The sequence below is a fragment of the Lemur catta genome, chromosome 10 (genome assembly GCF_020740605.2).
Source record: "Lemur catta isolate mLemCat1 chromosome 10, mLemCat1.pri, whole genome shotgun sequence".
Lineage (NCBI taxonomy): Eukaryota > Metazoa > Chordata > Mammalia > Primates > Lemuridae > Lemur > Lemur catta.
In genome coordinates this window covers 2,925,505-2,949,565 of record NC_059137.1, presented here as the reverse complement: position 1 = coordinate 2,949,565, position 24,061 = coordinate 2,925,505, and the positions used below count along the sequence as shown (strand labels likewise).

Below are 24,061 nucleotides of genomic sequence, written 5' to 3'. Positions count from 1 at the left end.
TTCCTGCCTGAGGTCCCCAAGACTTCCCTGACCCCTCTCGTCATTCTGGGGTGCCGCTGTCCTCAGGCACAGCAATGGCCCCGTCCTCTGTCCCGAGTGTCCACTGCCTGCACCAGGGCCTCCCTGGGGGGCTCTCCCCACTCTCTCTGGGACGCCCCCTTCCCCACACGTGGCCTTTCTCCCACCACACTGGTGGCTGGTGGCAGGGACAGCCCTTCCCTGTCCGGCTCCCGGGGCCCAGCGCAGGGCCTGGTGTACAGGGGGTGCTCAGAGACACCCCACCCAAGTGCTGCAGCCCTCCCCCCACCACAGAGGCCTGCGGCCCCTGCCCCCACCCTCGCTTCTCAGGTTACATCCCCCAAGCCCACCCTGGCTCGGGCTGTCACCGCCTGATTGCGCTGGTGATAAACTTATCAAGCCCAGCATCTCTGGTCCAGAGGGACCGCCCAGGGCAGGGGTCACCATGGCAACCAGAGGCAGCAGGGAGGCCCAGGCCAGGTTGCCGGGCAATGCAGGCGGGCGGCTGGGGCTTCTGCTCTGTGGTGGGGGGTGGGAAGTGCTGGGTGGTGCTCACGTCCTTGGGGGCCGCCAGTCCCCTCAGCCCGTGCTCACCCAGGAAGTCCTGTAGAGCCCTGCCCCACTGCCCATGGGGTCATTAAAACCAGCACAAGTCTGTCCGACACCTACACATCCAGCATTCACCTCTGTCCCCACACCCTGTCTGTGGCCTCCCTGCGGGTCCCCTCACTCATCCCAAGGACAAAGGCGCACGGAGGCTGTGCCCAGTATGTGGGCCAGAAGACAACCAAAGACAAGACCAGCGTCCACCAGTGGCCTCACACAGTGGTGCCCAGGGATGCAGGGACATGCAACCAGGACTAAGGCCCCGCACGGGGAGGCAGCACCCCAGCTGCCCAGGCCCCGAGGGCTGACCCCCTTACAGACCAAGGAAGGGGCCTGGCAGGTGCACGATTTTATTACCGGACACCAGAGCGGGCGGGGCCCAACACGGTCGGGTCGGCAGGGGGGCTGCGCTGGTGCAGAGGGAACAGGTGGGCGCCTCCTTCCCAGAAAGGCCACCCTCACACCCAGGCCCCACGGGTGAAGCTGCGGCCCTGGCCAGGGGAGGGTGTGCAGCCCGACAAGGTCCTCGGCAGCCACGGCAAGGGCGGGCCACGTCCCCTAAGCAGACGGCAGGCTGTGTCTGTCTTCTGAGTCCCACTGGAACTCACCATTTAGCCACGGCTGGGGGCCCAGGGAGCGGCCCAGAGCCTCAGGGTGCAGCTGCCCCCTCGACACTCTCCAGCAAGTGGGAGAATGTCGGTGTGGGGTCCTGGCTGCACCTCGGGGGCTGGTTCGGCCTTGCCCCGCTGCTGTCAGTGCTTCTGGAGCTGTGTGCAGGTGTGTGTGAGTTCATGTTTCGTGCCTGTGTGAGCATGTGTGGATGTGTGTCTGAACACGTGTGAGTCTATGGTGCGGAAGTGGGTTTGTGCATGTGTGCAAATGTGTGAGCGTAAGTATGAGACTGTGCACATGAACACCCAAGTGCAATGTGTTAGGGTGCACGTGAGCATGTTTGTGCACGTGTGTGCGTGTGCGTGCATTCACGGGGAGGTGACATGAGGAGGCCCTGCCCTTCGGGTGGCTGGCCTAAGTTTCATCCCATGAGCTGCCATTGCATGGGCCCCAGCCACACTGCCCTCTGTCCCACACCTGTCTTCAGAGCGTCCGGTGCCTCCCCAGGAGGAGTGTAAGAGGGTCTGGGACACCCCCAGACTTCAGGCCAGGAACAGCTCGGCTCCACAGCGTGGAGACAGCAGGGATGACCACAGGACAGGGTGCAGATGGAGTCATCGATCTGTTAATTGGGCAGTTAGATGACATCACCGGTGTGCACCTCCTACCCACTCGGGCCAGCACGGGCACAGAGCCTGGGCGTGGGCAGCCTGGGGTGGAACAGGTGGCGACACACGGGAGGCCCTGTCTGGAGGCTTCCAGGTGGGTCCCAGCACCCAGGCCAGCTGGGGGAGCTGGGGGCTGAGCAGACAGGGGAAGGGAACTTTCGGAGCATGCTCCAGGATGGGCACTGGGGTCTCACTGCTTGGGGGCCGGCCAGGGGGCTTGGGGGGTGGCGACCTCGGGCCCTCCCGCTCCAACAGGAAACCCACACGGAACAAACGAGAACTGAACGGTGATGTATTTTTAAACGCTCATATTTTGTTTCTCCTCTCACGTTTTTCTCACTGTTTCTTCTCCACGACCATTGTTCATCAAACCTGGCACCTGTGGCCGCGATGTTTCGGAGAACAATTACGTAGGGAAGCGATTTCACAGTCAACAGTCGCAGGAAGGCCGGCGGCAACAGCGCAGAACAGAGCAAGGTTTCAAAGTTACTCGAAGGGGAAGAAAACCCTCGACAGCCTCGGCCGCCCTCCCGCCCCCGAGGAGAGGCTGCCGGGCCGGGCCCTCCCCGCGCCTCCACGCCTGTCTCGCTGAGGAAGCTTCACCTCACCCCTAGAAGCAGAAACAAAACACGTCCCCAGCCCTCCCCCCGCCACATCCAAGTATACATGAGGGATAAAATTACATTTGTACAAAAATAGATTTTTTTTTACCTTTCCCGATGCTTTAGACATTTTCTCTTATCTCTACTCTTTGTGGATCTGTCAACCTCTCTAAGTATTAGCTACGCGTCCCAGCTAAGGCATCGCTAAAGAGTGGGAACGGCTAAAGCTGTCTGCTCAAAGCATCTGAAAATAGATGCATCTCCTCGCCTTGAGATATTCGCTTGAACCCGGATTTCACCAAAGGAGGGTCCTTACGCACTTGCTTACACGAAGCAAATTTATAGGAAAACGAGGGAAAAGTCTTGACTAAAAATAAACACAAAACATTGGTAACCACTCTGCGTCGCCTGCATGTGGCCGGCGTGCGGCTCTCCCCACACGCGTCTCTCTGTACAGCACATACATGTTTACACAACACACCTGTGTGGACGGGGACCAGATCACGTGCCCCACTTCTGTGATGGGGACAACATCAGCCGATTACCCACCGGCTGCGCGCTCCGGCCGGGCCCCACGGGGGCCCACAGGGAGGGGGCCCAGGGCCATCTCCAGCACTCTGCCACCAGGCCGCCAGCCTGAATCCTCGGGGACCGCCGAGACTCGGAAAACCAAGGGTGTGGGGCCGTCTTCCCCCAGAGACCGCGTGCTTCCAGGATGACGGGGGCGGTGGCTGACACAGGCCCCCTGGGTGGAATGTCCCCGGCACGCCAGCTTCGCAGAGACGCCATCTGGGCCGAGCGGGACCTGGCTGTGTGGCATCTTCGCTCCTCGGCCACAGGAGCCCCGTCTGAACCTCAGAGAAGGGAGGTGACCGGCTGAGGAACTGCCCGGGGCAGCCGTGTCACCCAGCAGGCCGAGGCAGGGACGGGCACGGTGGCTAACAAGCTGATGTTAGTGCTATCTTTAGAAAATTAAAGATTGTCCCACCAAAATAATAATAATAATAATTACAAAAAATCACCTTAATTGAACCAGATTGGTAACACTAAATGAAGGTCTGGTTAAATAAAACTCTACTCTCTACTGGGTATGTGCCATTCCCCCGAGTGTCACCTCTGCAGATGGACAGCACTGCACGTGTGTGACAAGGACAAGACCCACGGCGGGGCGGGAAGCCCGAGGAGAGCCGGCCACACCGTGGGGTAGCGGGTAAGGCTGCGTGCGCCAGAGGGGCCAGGGACTCTGGTTGCGGGGGTGGCGGCCCGGGGGGCCTCAGTGCTTAACAGACAGCCAGGGCCGGAAATGGCAAAGTTCCCAAAAAGAAACCGCCCCTGCAACGGAGGGCCCTGTCCCCGGCTTTTCTCCTCTGGAGCCACCGACATTCCCCTGAGGGGCCCACGGATTTGGGGGCACTGCCCCGGCAGGGTGCTGACATGAACGAAGGTGCGTTGGCTGCAGAAGGCACCGGGTGTCGAGTGCGGAGGTCCCTGATGCTCCCACAATCAGAGGACCCCAGAGTGCCCATGTCCCTCTGTCACAGCACACCCCAAAGGCTGCTGAGACTTTCTGGATGAGTCTGGGGGGAGGGCCAGCCGGCCAGGGCCCTGGCACAGGTGTGAGGCTCACCTGGGCACCATCTCTGCCTTGGGCCAGCGGATGAGGCCCGGAACGCCTCCAGAGAGCCACCACATTGAATGGCAGGGGTAGGGATGGAAGGGAGATGTTTCTGGAATCTTTGACAGCCTCTGTCTCAAGCACAGACTCAGCTGCAGCCTCTGCCCAGGTGCCGGCGCGGCTCGGGCTGGGAATTCCAGGGGGCAGAGGGAGACTGTCCTCCCCACGGCCTCCCCTGGGAACCTGTCTCTCCCAGCTGCCGTCTCCCCACCCAACCCCCCAGGTGCCATCCCCTCCCCGCTGAGGAAGCCCCTGCCAGGGGCACCCCTACCTCTCTGCTCCAGATGGGGAAAGAGACTTCAGGAGACGGCGCCCCCTCCCTGTCCCAGGGCTGCTGCTGGGAAGACCCCCCCCTACCGCCACCACCCCTCCCGCTACGGACAAGGGCTGGGTCCACGGGCCGGGACGTGCGCACGGGAAGTACTCGGGCCGAAGGGAGGGCCTTCCAGTGCAAAAGAGGCTAGTTCAACCTGAGAGAGCCCTGCACCGTGACAGCCCCGAAGCAGAGCGAGCAGGGGGTGCTGGGCTGGACGGGGCTCAGCCAGGGAGGCCCCCGCCCGCCACCCCCAGCCAGCACAGGCATGAGACGGGCTCCCGAGTAAGGCTCTGGGTGAACACTGTCCACAGACAACACCGGCGGGGTGGTCCCGAGAGGGCCCCAGGCCTGAGGACACTGGGACCCAACGGTGCGAGGATTCCGAGTCTTCTAGATGCGACAGCCGGCCAGAGGGGGCCCGAGCAGGGTCCACACAGCACCCGCCCCACCTGCGAGGGCCATCTGTCCACTAGTGCCTCTGCTCCTGCCGCCTCCTGCCTCGCTGGGAGGGAAGCCAGCCAGCAACCTCCTCCCCGCCACCCCCGCGGGCCTTCCAGATGGCCTGCGGCTGCCGACGACAGGTCACAAAGCCGAGCGCTTCCAGCAAGGCCACCACACCTGACCCTGCCTCAGACGGGGCCACCCTCCAGGAACCAAGGACTAGCCTTGGCCCGGCTCGCAGACCCAGAGAGTGGACGGGGCGGGGAGAGGCCGCCGCACCCAGGTCTGGTCACCTGGGTTGAACGTGGAGGGAGAATCTGAAACCAGGACGAGGCAGAGAAAACCACGCAGGGCGAGCGAGTGATCCAGTCCCTGCAGCCGCAAAGTGGCCCCAAGCCCTGCACATGGGTCGGCTCACGTTCTCATTGGCTCGAGGGCGAAATCGAAAGTCATCTTTGGAAAAAGGGGCTGCTCCCCCTTCGCTCTGAGCAAAGGGAAGCCTGCTGGCCCCAAGAGTCCCCTCTCGTCTTCCCGGGGCGGGTGGGGTCTTGTGCCATGAAACAGCAGCCTGCCCCACCCATCCCCACCTCTTGATCCTGGGGACTGTCCCGGGCTGGCGGGCACCAGTATTCAGAGCAGACAAAGATGGGTCACTCCAGACAGCAGGGCTGCACGGGGAGAGTCTGAAAACCAGCAACAGCAACCGAAACAAAGCCCCCCGTCCCGGATCCTGCAGCTCCAGGGGCCAGGCCCGAAGAGCCCCCCCGGGGGGCGGGGTGGCAGGGCGGCCGAGGGCCTCACACTAGTTCTTGCCACTCTGGCTGCTGCCCCAGGAAGGCCACTGCCCTGGGCCAAAAACAAGTCGTAATAACTATGAGAGGGTGACAGCACCTCTCTCAGGCAGAGCAGTGACAGGCTGCACCCGAAGGTCCACACAGGCCAGGCAGAGAAGGGTGGGGACAGGGCTCAGGCTGAGAAGAGCAGCTGGCGTCCAGGCAGGGCGGCCAGACCCGGCGGGCGGAGGGACGGGCCGGCAGGCCTAGGTCATCTGGTGCGGGGCTTCTAGCATCTCCATGAGGAAGGTGTCGATGGGCGTGTCCCCGATGAGCTTGAAGAAGAAGAGATGTTCCAGGCACTTGAGCCCAATGGAGCGCAGAGCAGGCAGGCGGAGCAGGAGCTTGGCGAACCTGCGGGACGGGACGGCAGGCCAGGTGAGCACCAGGCCAGGTGAGGGGTGTGGGCGCTTCCCCCACGCTCTGCCCCGGCACACGGCAACCTCCCAGGGGATGAGCTGGGTCTGAGCCTTCGGGGGAAGGAGGGGCTCTAAGACAGAGGAGACGCAGGAGGCCACAGCCAAGGGTGGGAGCGCAGGAAGGAAGACCCCCGGGTCCAAGGACGGAGACTTGGGACCGGTGGGTAGACAGCGGCCAGCTGGCGAGGGCTGAACAGCACTTTGTGGGGAAGTTAAGAAACACAGGCTTGCTCCGACGGCACTCGGGAGCCACAGCAGGATTTTAAGCACGGGGGGAGGTACAGGAATGGGCCTGAGTATCAGTGGTGTGTCTGGCTGCAGCAGCTGTCCCTCTGCGAGACAGCAGGGCCACTACCAGGAAGGAGTGACGATGATGGAGAGGAGTCACAGGTGCGAGCAGGGTGCTTGGGGGGTGGATGAGAAGTCGGGGTGGGGGGTGGCCGTTCAGCCAGTCCCGGGCTGGGGGTTTACACGGAAGAGCAAGCCCCTCCCACGGCACCTCAGGAGGGCTGTGCACCCCAGACCAGGGCTGCCCCTCCCCAGAAACAGCTCTGCTAGAGCTGGGAACAGAGGTGCAGGATGGCCCAAGAGGGCCCCGGGCAGGAGGCAGGGAGGGAGGGAGGGAGGCTCTTCAGGGCCCTGCCTACTCCCGGGGACTCTGCTGCAGTGGGGACTCGTGGGCAAGGAAGGGAAAGAAGTCTGGGGGCCTGGGGGGTGCGTCAGGGTTAGCCATGCCGGGCTACATAGCCATAGCTGCCGCCAGGACAGTGTGGCACGCGGACTGGGCCAGGTGTCCCCCCTGGGATGTCCACGTATGCCCCAGACCTCCCCCATGCACTGCCCGGGTCTCTCCACATGGACCCCCCAGGGACTATGGAACCTTGTTAGTTATTAATGAAGTCGCTCATGTCGGGGGAAAGCCCCGCAGCCGGCTGCCTCGTGGTCCTTGCTTTAAAGGCGAAACACAGCTCAGAGGCTGGAGCCGGGCCAGAGAACGAGCTGTTTTCTGCTGAGCTGGCGAGATGGGCCAGGCAGGGAGCCAGGAAAAACAAGCCGCCTGCCACCCTCCTGTCCTGTCCTCCGGGAAGTTTCACTTTAAACCAAACCAGACGGAGCTGAGCAGGCAGTGTGGACACAGTTAACCATGTGCGTGCCAGGAGGCCGGTGGCGTAAGCATCCCTGGCTGCTCAGCCCCCACCTGCACCCCACCCCCTCACAGTCTGCAGCCTGGGAAGCCAGGGAACGCCCCTTCCCGGAGAAGGGGTAGGATGTGGAGAGCTGACTTCGAATCTCAGCATCCAGGGATGTTTCTCCTCCTGGACACCTACTATGCGCCCAGCACCGTGGACTTGGAAATGAGACAAGATCCCAGCCCCCGGGGGCCACAGTCGGGCAAGGAGAAAGACAAGCTCTGTGTTCAGGCCATGATGCCTGTAAAGCACCTACTATGTGCAAACAGCTGGCATTCTACCCTGCATGCACTTATAAAGCACCTATTGTGTGCAAGTGTCCAGCCATCTATTCTGTACATGCTTGCAACGCACCTCCTATGCGCCCCCCTGTCACCAGCCTCTGGTGGCTCTGTCTGGCACGGGGGTGCTGGGGCACGGCCTTCGCCTGTGCACTCAACAAACAAGAGCCCTACTGTGCGCCTGGCACTAGGCATTCTTTTCAGCAGGGCTAGAGGGTGCCACAACCTGCTGGCCTGGAGAGATTCCTGCCACCTGCTCAGGGCCCGCCTGGGAAGGGTGTCACCTTCTCACGCACACAAAGGGCCTCGGGGCAGGAGGCCCGGGGCTCTCACACCGAGAACACCCGGTGGGGACTCACCTCCCCGGCTGCTCGGGGTACTTGTGCTTGCAGTAGGCCTCCAGGGATGCGTACACCTTCTCCCTCAGGGCCTCCACCTCGGCCGGGTTCGAGAGTCCCTTGGAGTCTGCAAGGAGAAGAGGCCGCGGGTCAGAGCCCTCAGACTGGTGGGCTGTGCCAGGAATAGCCCCCAGGCGGGCCGGCCGCCTGCTCTCCCCCCGCCCCACCGCGACAGAGCAGATGGCCCAGCTGTGCCACCAGCAGCAGGGCTGAGCGCAGAACCCAGCCAGGCTGCTCCAGGTCCAAGCTCAGCTCCTCTATCTGCCAGCTGTGTGACCTCAGACCAGTCACTTGACCTCTACAGACTCAGTTTCCCCCTTGGTAAAATGTCAGGAATCTGCTTACCCGACCCCACTGCCATGCTGATTGGGCGAGACAACTGACGCTTTTGCTGCCCTCGGGGCACAGAAGCTACCGACACCTTCCCCACAACACCTGCCCCACACCGTGGCGGGCAGAGGCCCCGGAAGCCCATCCTCAGAGCCTGAGTCATCAAGTGCCAAGTTCAGGCCCTGGGAGTCGGGATCAGAGCCCAGTCTGGACAGAGCTGCCTGGGACTGCAGCCGCCAAAACCTCCAGGGCACCGGTGGCCCAGTGGGCATGTGTGGTGGCCGGGGTCCCGGGGCTCTTGGCAATGGCTCAGGCTTCTACCCTCTCTGCAAGCCCGAACCCAGGCCTCACAGGAGAACCGGCACCAGCGGCCAGGCCACGTGGGACCTGAATGGAGACTCCACCAGGCCAGGCCGAGCCATGACTCAGCCTCCAGAGGTGACAGGATTACAGCCTGGAAGCACAAGCCTGGGTGACAAAACATCTCTGGAAACAGGCTCTCCCCACAGGACAACACTCGTCTCCACCCCAGCCCAGCCCCGCAGGCAGGCCCAGGAACTGTGACGGGGCTCCCGCTCCTCACCTCTGCCCAGGTGAGCTCCCCACGGCAGCCCCAGACCTGTTCCCCCACCCGCAGGCAGGGAGGTGAGTTTCCACCGGCTCCGCCCCGGCCAGGACACCTCAGAGCTGGGCTCCCGCGGCCCAGACGCACGAGACTTTCACGGGCCTGCCTGGGCCACCCCCGCCAGCCCACCCTGCATTCCTTGGGCCCTTTCTCAATTTCACCTCCTGGGGGAAGTGGCCTGCACACCCTCAACCACACCGTGACTGTGTCCCTGCCATCACATGGGCGTGGCTGCCGGTGGGCACTTGCTCTAAACCCTGAGCTCCTCGAGGGCAGCCCCGCTCGGCTACTCGCAGACGCCCTCCCAGGCCGGGCACGGCGCCCAGCAAACGGGCACTGCGTCAGCACTTAGGGGAAGGACTCACGTCTCAGACACTTCTGAAGCAAGGAAACCAGGGGCCACGGAAATGCCTCATGGTGCCCACGAGGCCTGCCCCAGCGCTGCCCCAGCCCCCGCCCCACAGGGGCCCCAGCCCCAGAAACACCTAGGACCAAGGCTCAGTGGATGAGGCTGGTCACCCCAGCACACCCAGCAGGCCTGACCCAACACCAGCGCCAGCCTGCACGGCTCGGGCTGCAGAACTTCAGCACCAGGACCTTGGGGACACAGTCGGCCTCATGGAGCAAAAGGTTCTGGCACACAATGGCGAGCGCTCTGGACGGCACAGCCCAGAAGGCTCAGCGTCACCGAGCCCCTAAGGACACGTCCCTTCACTGGGCCCCACCGTGTAGAGGCTGCACCACCCCCACCGGCCCTCACGGTCAGCAGAAGGCACGTGGCCGGGCTCCCACCGTGCGGGGAGGACTCTGGGGCTCAGGGGGGGTGGGAGTCGGCCCCGCACAGCAGCCAGGGGGCAGCTGGGAGGGACCCAGGAGCCCGGAGCCCCACCAGAGGCCGGGTCCGGCCCCGAGGCCATACCGGGGTTGAAGAGGACGATGGCTCGCAGGCAGCCCAGCTCCGTCTTGTCCATCTGCATGTCCCGCATCTTGGACACGAGCTCCGTCAGCACCCTGTGCGGGAAGACGGAGACACCAAGCCCACGTCAGACCACGCTCCTCGCCAGGGACGCCCAAAGCACTCTGCGAAGCCCTGGGGGGCCCGGAGACAGCAGAGTGGGCAAGGCCAAGCCAGGGAGCTGCCCACACGGCCCCCGTGCCAGGCCTGTCCAGCTCCTCTCCCTCGAGGGTCCGCCTATGGGACTTTATTCTGGGAACCTGGACACCAAGGAGGGACCTCACGCCAGAGGAACAGAGCCCACTGCCTCAGCTGCCCGCTGCGTCCCACAGCCCCTGCTCAGCCCAGCCACGGTCTCAGCTGCTCCCTGCAGAGCCGGGAGACGGTTCTTCCCTGGGATGTGGTCTCCCCTAGGCGGGGAGCTGCCAGGGGCACGTCCCACTCCTGTCACCAGGCGCTGATTTCCACACGGGGGAGAACCCCCTGCACAGCCTCACCAGGAGCGGGACCCCACACAGAGCCCCTCGGGACAGCATCAGGCCCAACCTCCATCTGCCCCCGTGCCTGGGCTCCCCGGCCTCAGCAGCCTGCCCCAGCCCCCAAACCGCCCGCCCTGTCCGGGACGTAGAGGTGGTCAGTGAGGCGGGGGCCTGAGGGGAGGAAAGGGAGGTGGCCCAGGTGGGGCCCTGGCTGTCACCCCCAGGAGCCTGGGCCTTTCCCTGCGGACCAAGGGAGTCCCTGAGGTCTGCAGACCGGGCAGTGCCACGGTCGCTTCCTGGGGAAGGTCTGAAGAAGCTCGGAGGATGGAGGGAGGGGACCAGCTCAGGGGGACACCTCAGGAGGGGCAGACAGCTGCAGAGACGGGCAGAGACCCCAGATAGCGTGACTCTGTCCCCATCACCTCTCCACCTGCCGGACAGAGGAGCTCTCAGCTGGGCACGTGGCTGGGGCTGTTTCCCAAACCCACATCCCGAGAGGGTGGACCCCGCTAAGGAGGCTTCCGTGGGCCATGAGCCCTCACCCACGGGGCTGTCCTGTGTGGCAGCTTGTTGAAGGCCGGAGAAGTCCGGCAGCGAAGACCCTCACATCCACTGTTTGCCCACCACACGTGGCCACAAACCCTGTCACACTTGGTACATCCGGGGAGCTCAAGTTCCAGGGCCACCCTCGGGACCTCGGGCCTTTCATTTGCTCTACCCGGACCGTCCCATGGGGCCATGCAGCTGGTGCATTCACTCCCCAGTGGACGATGGCAGGTGGCCACTGCTCCCAACTTCAGGGCTCTCACCCTGTCACCTCCTCCCCTTGCCGGCTCCTCCCTCCCAGCCTCCCTGCTCCAACCGGCCAAAGCTGACATCCAGGTCCCCAGAATGCCCAGGTCTGGCTCAGGCCCTCTGGGCTCGCGGACAGGGCTGGCCAGAGGCAGGGACTGAGAAGCCACCGTGCACCTCGCCTGGCGGAGCGCGTTTCAGGAGAGCATCCCACGTGGAGACAGACCCACCAGCCCCGGGACGTGGGCCAGTCCTCCCCGCAGCACGGCCCCCCGAGTGTGTCCCCTGAGAAGTGGCCAAGGTGCAACCGGAGCTGCAGCAGGAGGTCCGACAACCTGCCTGCTCAGGGCACCTGCCGCGCTCGGGCTGGGACGACCTGCAATCCCGGCGCCCAGCGGCTGTGACGTGCCAGGCGCCATCAACACTTGATAAAACCGTATCCACGGGATAATCTGCTTCTAACAAAAACGCAGGTCTCCTCCCCCCGGATCAACACGCAGATTACGCAGAAAGAACAGGAGGGAGAAACCCGAACGCGGTGACAGATCATCCCCAGATGCTCGACCGCGAAGGTTCTTCATCTCCCTCGCACTTTCCCATTTCCCCGTCCGGGGCCCGCTCGCACCGCAGTGACGGCGGGCAGCGTGAGCAGACTGCGGCGTCCCACGCGCCCTCCCGGCGCCCACCCCCACCTGTCAAAGATGGCGCCCACCCCTGCGCTGTGGGCGCTGTTCCTGTGCACGTGCAGCCCGGTGGCGAGCAGGATCCCGTCCTTCACGGCTATGGACCGGTGCGAGAAGGAGGCGATGAGCAGCTCGTTCCAGCCTGGGGGAGGAGGCACACGGTCACTCGACGTCCCCAGCCCCACAGCCCGCCCTGCCCCAGACCCTTGTCGCACCCGAAGGCAGCAGGTCAGAGGCCCTGGGCTCCCTGGAACCCGACCCCAGGGCGCGCTCCGCTGAGAAGAGGCCGCTGAGCGCCTACGCGTGGGAAACACTTCTTCCGTCCCCAGTGCACGCTGGTGCAGTGAAGGCCCTGAGAAGTCCTGTACACACGCGTGTGCTGTGCCCACAGAAGCTTCTTCCTGCACACACAGGACACTCATGCCTGGAGCATGTGGGAGAACTGCCGAGCCTCCCTGAGGTGGCCACAGAACCACTGAGGCCAGCCTGGTCCCAGAGCAAACTCCTGGAGATCAGCGTGTGCCCCGGGGATGCCATGAAATAGCAAAGTACTAAACTGAAGCCAGGCACAGCAGGGCCACGCCCAGCCCGACACTGTCTCAATATGACGTTCTTGGAGAGACAGACCAGAGCAGGCATCAAAGGGGGAAAAACCGTCTAAAAAATTTATATGCATAGACATTGCAATGACTCCCAAACTGGAAAACATGAAATCACCTTCGATAATAACAATTTTTAACACCCCTGAGTGCCTGAATGGGGCCTGTGGCTGAAGCATCACACGGATCACTCCACTTCATTCCCACTGCGATCCTAGAAGTAGGTATCAGCTCTGGTTCAGAGGGGGAAACTGAGGCACAGGGCGGTAAGTGATCGGCAGGACAGTGGGTAGGGACCGCTGTGCTGGTGCCTGCTCCCTCCATCGGCTTCAACTCACCACGGCTCCCCCGCGGGCACCCAACCCTTCCCGAAGCACTTCTCAGAAACCTGGTTTCTTGTAGTCCTGGCAGAGACCCGTCCCCATTTCAGTTTGGAGATCGGAGGGCCCTGGAGGGAGGCCACACAGACCAGACCCCACCACGGTGAGGGCACGTGGACTGCACCACAGGTGGGTTTGGTGGCACCTCCCCACATCTCCGTGGGGCCCCGGTGTCCCCAACACGTCCTACTCCCAGCCAGGTGTCGGCAGGCAGCCCCTCTAACAGGGCAATGAGGCAGGTGGGGTTCCGCGGGTGGCCTTAGGGACCGCCAGCCATCGTCCTGCGTCAAAGCCACGGCCCGTTTTGACAGGTGAGGGCTCTGACAGGCTGTGCAGGGAAAACAGCCTCCTCCTTGCTCAGCCCGACTGTCCTTTCTGCCCATGACACATGCACAGCACCACACATGGGGACTCCGGTCTGACGGACACCCTCGGTCTGGCGCAGGGGTAACCTGCAGCCCAGAGAGGGGAAGGGCTGGACGAGAACCCAGGGCCCTGCCCCCGCGCCCCGCCCCCTCCTCCCTTCTGGGTGTCAGCTTTTCCCGATGGCCGTGTGACATTGGGTTTTACACCCCAACTGCAGTAAAAGCTCTTGGGGGGCTCTCCTCCATCACTCCCCCACCAGGCCCAGTGTGCACAGACATCCTGGGGCCGAGGGCAGCGGCCTGGAAACTGAGGACAAGGCTTTGCCAGGGCTGCCCCCTCGGGCACACTCCGGCTGGGAGGCCAGCCCTGCCCAGGAGCTCACAGACCCCTCACAACCCAGCCCAACGTCCAGGGCCTGTGACCAGCTGGAGCTCTCTGCTGGGCCCCCAGGCCCCCCCAGACCCCAGCCAAGGGCTCCCACAGGCCAGGCGGTGCTTCTGGAAGGAACCGCAGAGAGCTAGGGTCAGATGCCAAGCCCGGGCGTGGGTCCAGTCTGGCCTGGCCCCACAGACCCCTTCCCACCTCGGCGGCACCTGCCCTCACCTGAGCGAGCAGGACGAGAGCACTGGCTCCTGGTCGCCAGGAGCGTTAAGGGAGCCCCAGGGGCAGACGGGAGCCCCAGGGTCACAGCTGCTGCTACCTGTGGGGCGGGGGCTCCATCCCAGGACAGCCGAGGCCCCAGCCTGGCCTGGCTTCCCCTCTGTCCTGGGGTCAGGGGCAGGATGAACGAGGGGCAGTGGTGTGCCCTCCCCGGGGGACCTCAGGCCTGCTGCATCAGCCCAGCACCCGGCAGGGCCAGCTCCCACCCAGAGGACGTCCCTGCACAGCCCAGACCCTCAGGGGCCCCCACTGGAGCCGCCAGCAAGACCTCGGAACCCAACAGCCCAGGGAGACAGGACGGGCAGGTGGAAGGGGTCAGATGCAGCCCAAGCGCCGCCTGCCTGATTACGCACCGGACAGACTCCAGGGTCAGGCTGTGGCTCGGTGCTGAATGAGCCAGAACTGTTCATTTTTAGTGCTCCCAGATGGGGGCGGGAGCCTGCCCTGAGAAAGGGGCCCTGACCCCGCATGGCAGACATGCCAACCAGGGCAGCCTCCAGCCACAGCCCGGCCAGAACCCTCCACCTGTTCTCAGGCTGTAAAGGGGCTGCGGCCGCGGCGTCCCACTCAGCAACACAAAACCACAGGTGACGCTCCCTGTGAGTGGGGGCCCCGGGCCGTGAGGCTGGGCTGAACGGTGGCTCTCACACTCGGGGGGGAAACCCTGAGTCTGGGCACCACCAGTTCCTGCTGCTGGTGCCATGTGGCTGCAACGGCCCGCCCAGGTCTGGGGGCGCAGCAGGAGGTCCTGCACACGGGGCGTGGTCAGAGTGAGCACTCAGCCCACCCAGTGCTGCCCAGGGCCGGGCCTGAGCCCCTTCTCCGTCGCTGCCCCCAAACAGAAGAAGGCCCAGAGGTGCCCACATGCGGCCCACCAGCTGGAAGCTACCCCACGGACCCCAAGACCTCAGCCCATGGAGGAGGACACAGAGCCCCATCAGCCAACACCAGCCAGGGGGACCTTGTCCTCGGGCCGACCCAGGCTTCCTTCTGCTGCCTGGCTGGCGGGGGCTTCACACTCCAGCTCCCCACGGCTGAGCCAGACCTGGGCTGGGGCATTACAGGGACGTGGGGGGACCACCTGGTGGAGGGGTCAGAACCCTAAGATGGCGCCCACTCTGCTCTGTGTGCCCAAGAAACAATGTCGCCAGCCCCTGCAGGTGGGACACATGGGGAAACTGAGGCACAGAGTGAGTGACTTGGCCAGGGTCAAACGCTCACAGGCATGGGACTGGGACTCAGACCCAGGAAGCCCAGCTCCAGACCCAGGACCAGCCACCTCGAGCTGTTGCCTCCAAAGCCAGGACACGTCAGGGTGGGGACCAACCAGATCAGACTCCACCCAGCAGCGAGAGGCAGGTCAGTGGGGGCCAAGGCCCGGGCGGCCGCCCAGGGCAAGAAGCAGCAAAGCTCTCCTGGAGGGACCCTGAGGGGCGGGGACAGAGGCCACCCACCCCAGGGACATCGTGGGACTGCTTCCCAGTCACCCAAGAGCCCTGGAGGGAAGGGCCCAGGGGCCACCACCCACTGCTGCAGGGAGACCCCCAGCCAGCACCCACGTGAGAGGGAGGCCCTGGGCCAGCCCACCGCGTGCGGCCGTCAGAGGCCAGCGACCCACCGAACGCTGTGGGCTCGGCCGCCCGCCGACTCAGAGCTCCACTCTGGCCCCCGACGTCCTGGTCTATGTCCCCCTGCACCTGTGACCCCTGTGCCCAAGTCCCTCTGTGCCTGCCCGTGTCCCCCTGCCCATACCCCCCTGCACCCATGTCCCCCTGTGCCTGCCCGTGTCCCCCTGTACCTGCCTGTGCCCCCCGGCTTCCCGGCAGGACCTTGCACCAAGGACCCGGGGCTCACAGCCACCTGCCAGTCACTCAGCAGACACCGTCTCCCAATCCACGTGTTCCTGAAGCCCCTTTACAGCTGAGGAAAGGCTCGGGGGCAGCCTGCTTGTCTGGGCCTCCACGGCAGGCCCGACCCCAAAGCCTAAAGCCTGTGCTCCCATCCACCGTCCCGGCCACCCGTGGCCCCTGGAGTGTGCCGAGCGCAGAACAAGCATTTTCTGTGCAGCGGCTACGCGCACCGCGATCCCTGCCTAGAAACGGTGGGAAGGAAGACGCAGAGAGCGCGTGGCCCCCCCAGAGCCCCTCACGCCTGTACCTCTCTGCACCACACACGGTCCTACGAGGGAGGGAGGGACGCTGAGGCCGCGGCCCCACGTGCCCACCCGCACGGCTCCCTGCCCGGCCGGCCCGCACTCACCGGCCCGCAGAAGGATGACCTGGTCGTCCAGGGGCAGCTCCGAGAAGTGCGGGATGCGCTTGGCCCACTCCACGAGGGTGAAGAGCTGCTTGTCGGCCGCCTGGCAGATGTTGGTGACGGGGTCGTTGGGCTGCGGTGGGGGGACAGGGGCAGTGTGCTCAGTCCCTGTGCCAGGGCATTTCAGAGAACACAGCCCGCCTCGCGGTGGGCTGAACATGGCCCCAAAGAGGCCCACGTCCTGCTCCCTGGAACCCAGCAATGCGTGACCCCGCACTGCACAAGGGCCCCCACGGTGTGATTAGGGCACGGACCTCGAGAAAGGAGGTCACCCTGGATTATGGGGCAGCCCAGGAGCATCACGGGGTCCCTCTGAGAGGGAGGCAGGAGGAGATGACGGGGCAGGGTCAGAGGAGAGAAATGCTGCTGGCTTCGAAACGGGGGTTGGGGGGCAGGGGGACGAACCAGGGACCGCGGTGGCCTCTGGACACGAGAAGGCGCGGACAGACCCTCCCCAGCACCAGCAGAGGGAGCGCGGCGTGGACATGCCATCGTCAGCCCAGAGGGCCGGTCTTGGGTTCCCGACCTCGAGAACCATGAGAAGTAACGTGTGGGCTGTCTCAAGCCACTGGGCTTGCAGTGCCGGGTGATGACATGGGGAGGTGGGAGGAGCCATGGCGGTCACGATGGCCCTTCTGGGGACAGGGCTGGCCCCCTCCCGTTCTACCACACATGGAGGTGGGAGCCTGGGGGGGCACGCGGCTGGGCCGAGACCCCAGGCACAGAGACGGCAGTGTCTATCCTGGAAAGTCCCAGCCAGAAGGGGACTGTCCGGTCACTCCCACGGACACGGGGACCCAGGTGGGCAGCGCAGGAGGGGCACTCCCTCCTGGCTCATAGCCAGCGGGGCTTGGGTCACCGGGTCCCGGGCAAGGGGGAAGGGACAGCGGGACACAGGAATCCCGCGTCCCAGAAGGCACACGCCAGGTGCACACGCGGGAGGAATTAGCTTCCCGCGAGGCGCTTCTGCTGACAGAAACCACCTGCTCACCGGGGACGTGCCATCTGAACACAGCCCCGCGGGGAGGCCCGTGACACACTGGCACCTCGGGCTGCCGGGCGTCAGCACGGGATCCCCACCCGGAGTCCACGGCGGCCCCCGGGCCCTCCAATTGGAAGAGCTGCGTGGAGGGGTGGGGACCGCTCGGCCAGCAGGGCTAACCCACCGTCTACACTCGCCTTTCATTCACTCGCTCGTTCCCCAGCGAACCTCCCCGGAGCCGCGCCAGAGCCCCAGCTCTCACCGAGCTCCACACTCTGTGCCCAGGGCCCCACGGCCACCACAGCGGGCTCCACACTCAGCCTCAGTCTCCCCTCCTGTCCCTCGAAGGCTGGAAAGCACCCGCTCTCCTTGCCTGCCCACCTGCTGGGGACAGCCCCCAGAGGGGAGAGCACAGCCTGGCGCACAGGGGCCCTAGGGCAGCCGCGTCGGGGGAGGGAGACAGGCACGCTGGGAAAACCAGCCCTGAGCACCCGTCCCCCCGGGGGGCATGGGCACTCCGCAATGCCAGCCTCGGAGCTCAGCTGCAGGCGGCTCTGCCTGGGAGCCGCGTCCCCAGGGGGCTGCCTTCTCCCTGGCCGGGGGCCGGCCACACCCTTGGCAGCGTGCACAGAGCCCAGAGCAGGCCCAGGTGACACGCTGTGGCTACCGGAGGGAAGTGGAGCTCTGAGCCCCTCTGGGCTGGCCCGGGCCTCTTCAGGAGTAGGCACACAGGTCACCATGCACCGCCCACCTCGAGCAGGCACAGATGGGACGGGAAACAGACGTGGCTGGGGAGCCAGATGGCCAGGTGTGGCGTGGGGAGCGGGCTGCCTGTCCCCACGCACGGGGCTAGGCCTGGAGTGGTTCCCTGGGTGGGATCCCAGCTCTGCCCAGCTCCACCACCGCTGTGTGGCCTCGGGCAAGTGATTAACTTCTCTGAGCCTGTGATTCTCACCCGGAGACCAAATGGGCCTCCCCCAGTGCAGACGCCAGCACTCTCCCACCTCCCGGGGAGCCGTGTCCACAGGACCCGCCCACACAGAGGCAGGGCCCTGCCAGTGCTGGAGCCGCCATGCGAGTGGGTCGCCCTCGCTGGGCCAATGTGTCCTTCCCCAGAGGAGGACGCAGCCTGTCCCCAGAGGAAGAAGCAGCCCGACTGCAGGAGCGCTCGGCGGGAGCCAGACACAAGGGGCCTGGGAGCAGGCGGGGGTGGAACGCGCCCTTTACTGGGCGCAGGCCCTGCCACCTCTGTGGTTCTGGGCCACCCGGACCTTCACGGAGCGACGGGGGGAGCAGACCGTAGGTTTCTTCCCCCAAACAATGTCCTTACTTGACAAAATTAAAACACGGCAGCCCTTTGTCGACCTGCCAATCCTTCTTACGGAGTTTCTGCTCCATCAGGACACCTCACAGCTGCCCGCCCCTCCCTCCGCCCGGCACAGCAGGTGGGTTTGCACCGTCACTCACAGGGAGGGCTCGTCCCACAGCCAGGGGGGCTTTCCCTGAAAGGAAAGCGCCTGCCTTTGGGGCCCCGGGCACCCTCCCTCCTGCGGGCAGCCCCAGCCAACGGGGGGACGCACAGGGCTGAGGTCCTGGGGCACTGGGTGTCCTGTCACAGGGGCAGGAAGCAGGGGGTAGACGGTGGCCAGAACCTGGGCCAGTGGGGGACAAAGGTGGGGAGACCTCAGGGTTGGCCTGGACGAGGTCTTCAGGGGCGGCCACAGGGCTCTGGTCCCAGCCCTGGACCTGCAGGGATGGATGCCACACCGATGGCAGATCCGGGGCAGACACGGGACCCCCAAGCCAGCTGGGGCAGGGGCCGCGCACAGGGGCAGTGCGGAGCCTGCACTCTGACTCCAACCACCAGAAGATCCCCTACCCTGGCACGAAGGAACCTTTGGCCCCGACGGCGGGAAACTCCCTTCAGCGACAGCCCCTCTGGCTGTGGGCTGCCCCTCACTGCCAGCTCCCGTCCCACCTGGGGAGCCACGCAGCCCCCACCCCCACAGCTCTGCCAGCACAGGCTGTCCCCACGTCCCCCAGGCAAGGCAGGCGCCTGGCTGCACGCAAGAAGGGTTCCAAGGGCTCAGAAAGCTCCCACGTGCCTGCTCGGCAGAGCCAGAGCGGGGCAGGGCTGTTTCAAAGGCAAAGGTGCGGCGGGACAGGGGCTGGGACAGGTGACGGCCCAAGAAGAGAGAGGGTGGAGGCCAGGGGGTCCGAATCCAAAACGCCCGGGGCCGACCAGAGCCAGCCCAGGAAGAGAGCCTGGGGCGGGGGCCACAGCCCACCCAGCCCTCACCTCCAGGCTGCAGGGGCGAGAGGGGGCAGGTGGTCAGTGTGCGGGTGACCACCTGGGGGCCGAGGAGCTGCTTCCCGCTTCAGCGGCAACCATGGCAGTGGCTGGTCAGGAGCCTCCCCCCGCCAACTGAAGGGTCACGGAGCCCGGGGAAAGCCCTCAGCCCCGGGCCACACGGCTGCGGCAGAGCCAGCCTTGGAGTGAACTGGCTGCCCACGGAGGGCTCAGAGCAGGGACCCTTGGGCAGCGACAGCCTCTGCACCCGGACAGGCTGAACCCCACGGTGCACACGGGGGGCCGAGGCCCCAGCAGAGTCAGCCACGGTGCAGAGGGAGCAGGTGCAGGGCTGGAGCCCACTCCTGGGCCCCGACCCCGCGGAGGACCTGGACGTGGCTGGGCTGAGGAGGACCCCCCCGCGTGGCCCCCAGGAGGTGCGCCAGGCCGGCCGGGGCAGCCGAGGGCCCCAGCCCCACCCCAGGACCCGCCAGCTCACTGGCTGCTCGGGCGGCGAGAGCGTGAGGAGGGAGGGAGGCAGGCCGGGGGGGCTCCTGCCCGCGCGGCACCGACTCACCGAGCTGGGGTGCAGCCCCGTGTTCGCCTCCACGCAGGCCCCGGTCTTGGGCTCCACGGCCAGCTCCGCCTCCAGGATCTTCTCCACCGGCATGTCCTCGCTGGCGCTGCTCGTGGACTCCACCTCGCTCTCGCTCCGCTCCTTGCCGCGCTGCCGCTCCTCCTGCACGGCTGCCCACGGGGAGGTCCGGTCAGCCCCACGCCGCCGGGCCAGCAGCTCGGGAAGGGCTGCCATGGGCAGGGTCCCCCCCAGCGCCGCACGGGAGATGCCCCAACCAGACCCCAGCCCACCTCTGCCCCACGCCTGGCCCCTCTGGCCGTGTGTTCTGAGAACGGAGCTGACAGCTCGCCAGGGACCCCAACATGAAATGAGAAGGTTTCAATGGGCTATGGAGTCAGGAAGAGCCAGGAAGGCTTCCTGGAAGAAGTGGTGATGAGACTGGAAGAGGAGGTAATGACGGAACAAAGGCTCGGCATGTGCAAAGGCCCAGCGCCAGAGCACAGCCGGCTCCTGAGGAGGAACAGGGCACCCGTGCTGGTGAAGAGCCAGTGCAGGGGACACATCTGGGGGCCTTTGGAAGTTCAGAGTCACACCTGGGCAAGCACGAAGTCCAGCACCTCAGACCCCTATGTCCCCTGTGATGCTGAGCTCTGCCAAAGAGTGGGGACAGCAGCCCCACCCCAGCCACACCTGGACCAAGTGGGAGCTGCTTCCCCATCTCCCTGGTGCCTCAAGGCCTGGGGGCCGTCCACCCTGCTCCGCCGGCTATGCACCACACAGCGGCTAGTCCTGGCCCCAAGCAACGGCCCTGAGCTGGGGCTCTGGCCCCCGCCCCACTGCCTCCTTCCTCCGCTGCCCAGACCTCCGCCCAGAGCCTCGCGGGGTAAGCACTTCCATGACCCCACGTTACAGAGGAGGAAACCGAGGCTCAGACAGACAGAGCGACTTGTCCAAGCAAGGGAACGGCAGAGCCAGGAATGTGACGGTGCTGGGGGTCTCCAGCCCACACCCCACCTCCCCACTCGCCCCTAGAAATGCCTCCCTCCACAGCTCATCGGCCCAGGACACGGACACAGGCCCCGTCCTTCCCACAGCTCACGCCCCTCCGTTTCCTGGTCGGGGCCTGGGGTGGGGCCGAGGGCCAGGGGTGGGGCCTGTGCTGTGCGCCTGCTGGCCCCTCCAGGGGTCCAGCAGCCTCAGGTCCTCGAAGGTGCCAGTTTCAAGAGACCTCCCTGGTCCTGGCTTTGAGGCCTGAGCTGGGGGCTGCCCCCACCTCCCGGATGGGTGTGGCAGCTGCGAGGAACGGCAGGAGGCACGAGGGCGAGGGCGGAAGGGGCATCCACGCCTCTGGTGCACTCCCTTCCCTCACTCCCCCAGGCCCGGGGTGCAAGGGTTCCCCACTGTGCTGGCCCTGGGGTCCCCCAGCCCTGCCTGGTTCCCTTAAAGCCGCCCACAGCTCCGCAGCAGCCCTGCACAGATGCCCCTCAGCCACCTCGTGCTACCTGCACCCGCGGGCCCCACTGGCTGCAGCGAGGGACTTCCCACCTCACAGCGAGACTCAGGGACGGACTCAGGAGCCCCGTCTGTGCTCCAGGGAGCCAGGCGGGGGTCTCCGGTCGCCTTCCGCAGGCCTGCTCTTCCGGAAAGCCAGGCAGCAGGTGGGGGCCGGGCAGGGACCTGAGGGTTGGCAGGAAGACAGTGAGGGGCCCGCAAAGGCTCCAGCCCCCACAGCTGGGCACCCACAGCCCCTCCACCAGGCAGTGTTTTTCTGGGGCAGGGTCACTCCTCAAGTCACCCGCTGTACACGGTCGTGGGCCAGGACAGCCGACCCCGACGCTGAGCAGCCCACTGCACGGGAGGCACCGGCTCGGCTGGTCCCTCGGCCAGCACCAGGGCCACCAGGACCCACGTCTCTGAGACCCTGAGGGCTCTGCGCAACACTCTACAGCCCCAGTGCCAGGACACAGCTGAGAGGTACACTGTAGCTCAATTGCTTCATCTCACCTGGTGGGGAAACTGAGGTCAGAGAGCCACAGGGGCATGGCTGAGCTCTCAGGACAGTGAACAGCTTAAAGCTGCAGGCTCTAGACCGGACAGCCCCGGTCCCAAAGCCTGCTGCCCCCTGTGTGGCCCTGGGCAAGCCCCTAACCTCTCTGTGCCCCAGCCTCATCTGTCACAGGAGAGCAACAGCATCTGCCCGCAGGACGGAGCCGCAAGGAGACACCTGCACACTGGATGCCTCGAGACGCTCAGAGCTTTGTCACCGCAGCCACCTGGCCACATGCCCCTGCTCCTCTTACCCTGGCCGGGTTCCAGGGATTTTCTCACACTCAAAGACAGTCCCAGGGCACGGGGAGCCCCGGACGAGGGTGGCCCGAGGGAGGGGCTCCTGCCAGTTACCCCCGGGCACCTGCAGCTGGGGGCTGGGTGCTCAGCAGCACCTGCCTCCTCCGCCAGGGCGCCAAGAATTAATTAGCGAATGTTTTGTGAAGCACTTTGAAGCTGTGAAAGGCCCAGCAGCTCAGAGCAGCATCATTACAAACATTATCGTTTTATTTATAGACGGCGGAGGGGAGGAGGGAGCCGGCGATAGTTCTGCCAGCTCAGTCACCTTCCAGACACAGCCGTGTTTGACTTACGTTCCACTGGCGCCGGGAAGCCTCGGGCGGGAGGCGTCTGTAAATACCGGCCTGGTTATCCTCGCGGAGAGTGTGGCGGGCGGGGCGGGGACGGAGGGGGCACCCGGAGGGACGCAGGGGAGGGCAGGCCCAGGAGCAGGCCGCACTCCTGCACTGGCCCCAGCCCTCGGCCTCAGCCACCCCACCCCTGGCCGGCTACTCCCCTGGCATAACAGGGCCCTGACATCGCCCGCCACACGCTGGCACAAGCAGCCCCTCGGCCTGAGTGGGGCGTCTCCAGCCGCAGCCCCGGGGCCAGGCAGGAAGGAGGGGTCTGCAGGGAAGGCGGGCGGCTCAGGGGCCGGCACCTGGGCTCCTCTGCTCCGTCCGTGTGTGGCCCAGGGCTGGGCCCAGGACAGGCAGGACTGAATCCCCACACATCGCTCTGGCCCACCCTACTCTCCTTAAGGCCACAGCAATGGAGGCCCAGCTGGAGCCTCCGACCAGGGCGGTGGCCTTCCTTGCCTCAGGGGACTCAACCTAGGACGAGGCGTCCGAGCACGGAACTGTGCACGCACACACGCACACACGCACGCCGGGGCCACCGCTCTGCAACCCCACCCCCAGCCACGCACGGCGCTGCCCTCCGCCACTTCCTCCCACAAGCCCGTGGGGGGACCCTGCCGACGGCCCCGCGGCAGAGAGGCGGGAACGGGGGGCTCAGAGAGGCAAGTTGCTTGCCCAGGGTCATGGCCAGCACTGGGAGCCAGCCGGGCTTTCCGCCCCCAGCAGAGACCCGTGGTGTCACCTACGTCTGTGCACGTGCGTGCACACAGGCACACACACACGCACACGCATGCCAGACACTGCTGTTTCCGCACCCCAGGTCTTCAGAGACGGGGACGGGGCGCAGGCAGCAAAGGCAGGCAGGAAGGAAACGGGGAGTGGCCTTCCTGGGGGAGGAGGAAGGAAGCAGGGCCGGGGGGCAGTGGGTGGCTGCTCCAGTCTGGGCCAGTGCCCCCCAGGTGGGAGCCAGATCTCTCCCAGCACACCAGGAACCCCCAAGAGTGAGGCCTGTCTCCCCCATCAGACGGGGCGCGCCTGCTGGCCCCCGAGCCCTGCCACCGCCCACTTCAGCCAACAGGCCCAGGCTCGGCCTGGCAGAGGGCCAGGGCCCCACCGTGGCATTTCCCACCCACTGGCCTCTGCCCACCCCCCAGCCCCGGGAATGCTGCGGAACGAGTCCCTCCCGGCTGCTTGTGTGTGCAGGCCCTGCTGTTGCCCAACAGGAGATGCTATGGCTGTGGCATCCCTCATTAGCTGGGCAGGCAGGGGTGGGGACCCCATCTG

At 65.5% G+C, this 24,061-nt stretch overlaps 1 protein-coding gene across 4 annotated transcripts in view; it reads right to left on the bottom strand.

The window, feature by feature from the left end:
* Positions 1-2,197: 2,197 nt before the first annotated feature.
* The window catches only part of RXRA (retinoid X receptor alpha), a 100,579-nt gene continuing 78,715 nt past the window's right edge, over positions 2,198-24,061 (bottom strand). For 3 of the 4 annotated variants that reach the window (XM_045562284.1, XM_045562287.1, XM_045562285.1), the window contains exons 5-10: positions 20,094-20,263; positions 16,188-16,317; positions 11,953-12,065; positions 9,934-10,025; positions 8,021-8,126; positions 2,198-6,125 (exon numbers count right to left, since the gene is read on the bottom strand). In XM_045562284.1, coding sequence (XP_045418240.1) covers positions 5,835-6,125; positions 8,021-8,126; positions 9,934-10,025; positions 11,953-12,065; positions 16,188-16,317; positions 20,094-20,263 — 902 coding nt within the window. In that variant the 3' untranslated portion in view covers positions 2,198-5,834. Of the gene's footprint in view, positions 6,126-8,020; positions 8,127-9,933; positions 10,026-11,932; positions 12,066-16,187; positions 16,318-20,093; positions 20,264-24,061 lie in introns of all 4 variants that reach the window. The other variant, XM_045562288.1, reaches the window with a different exon arrangement.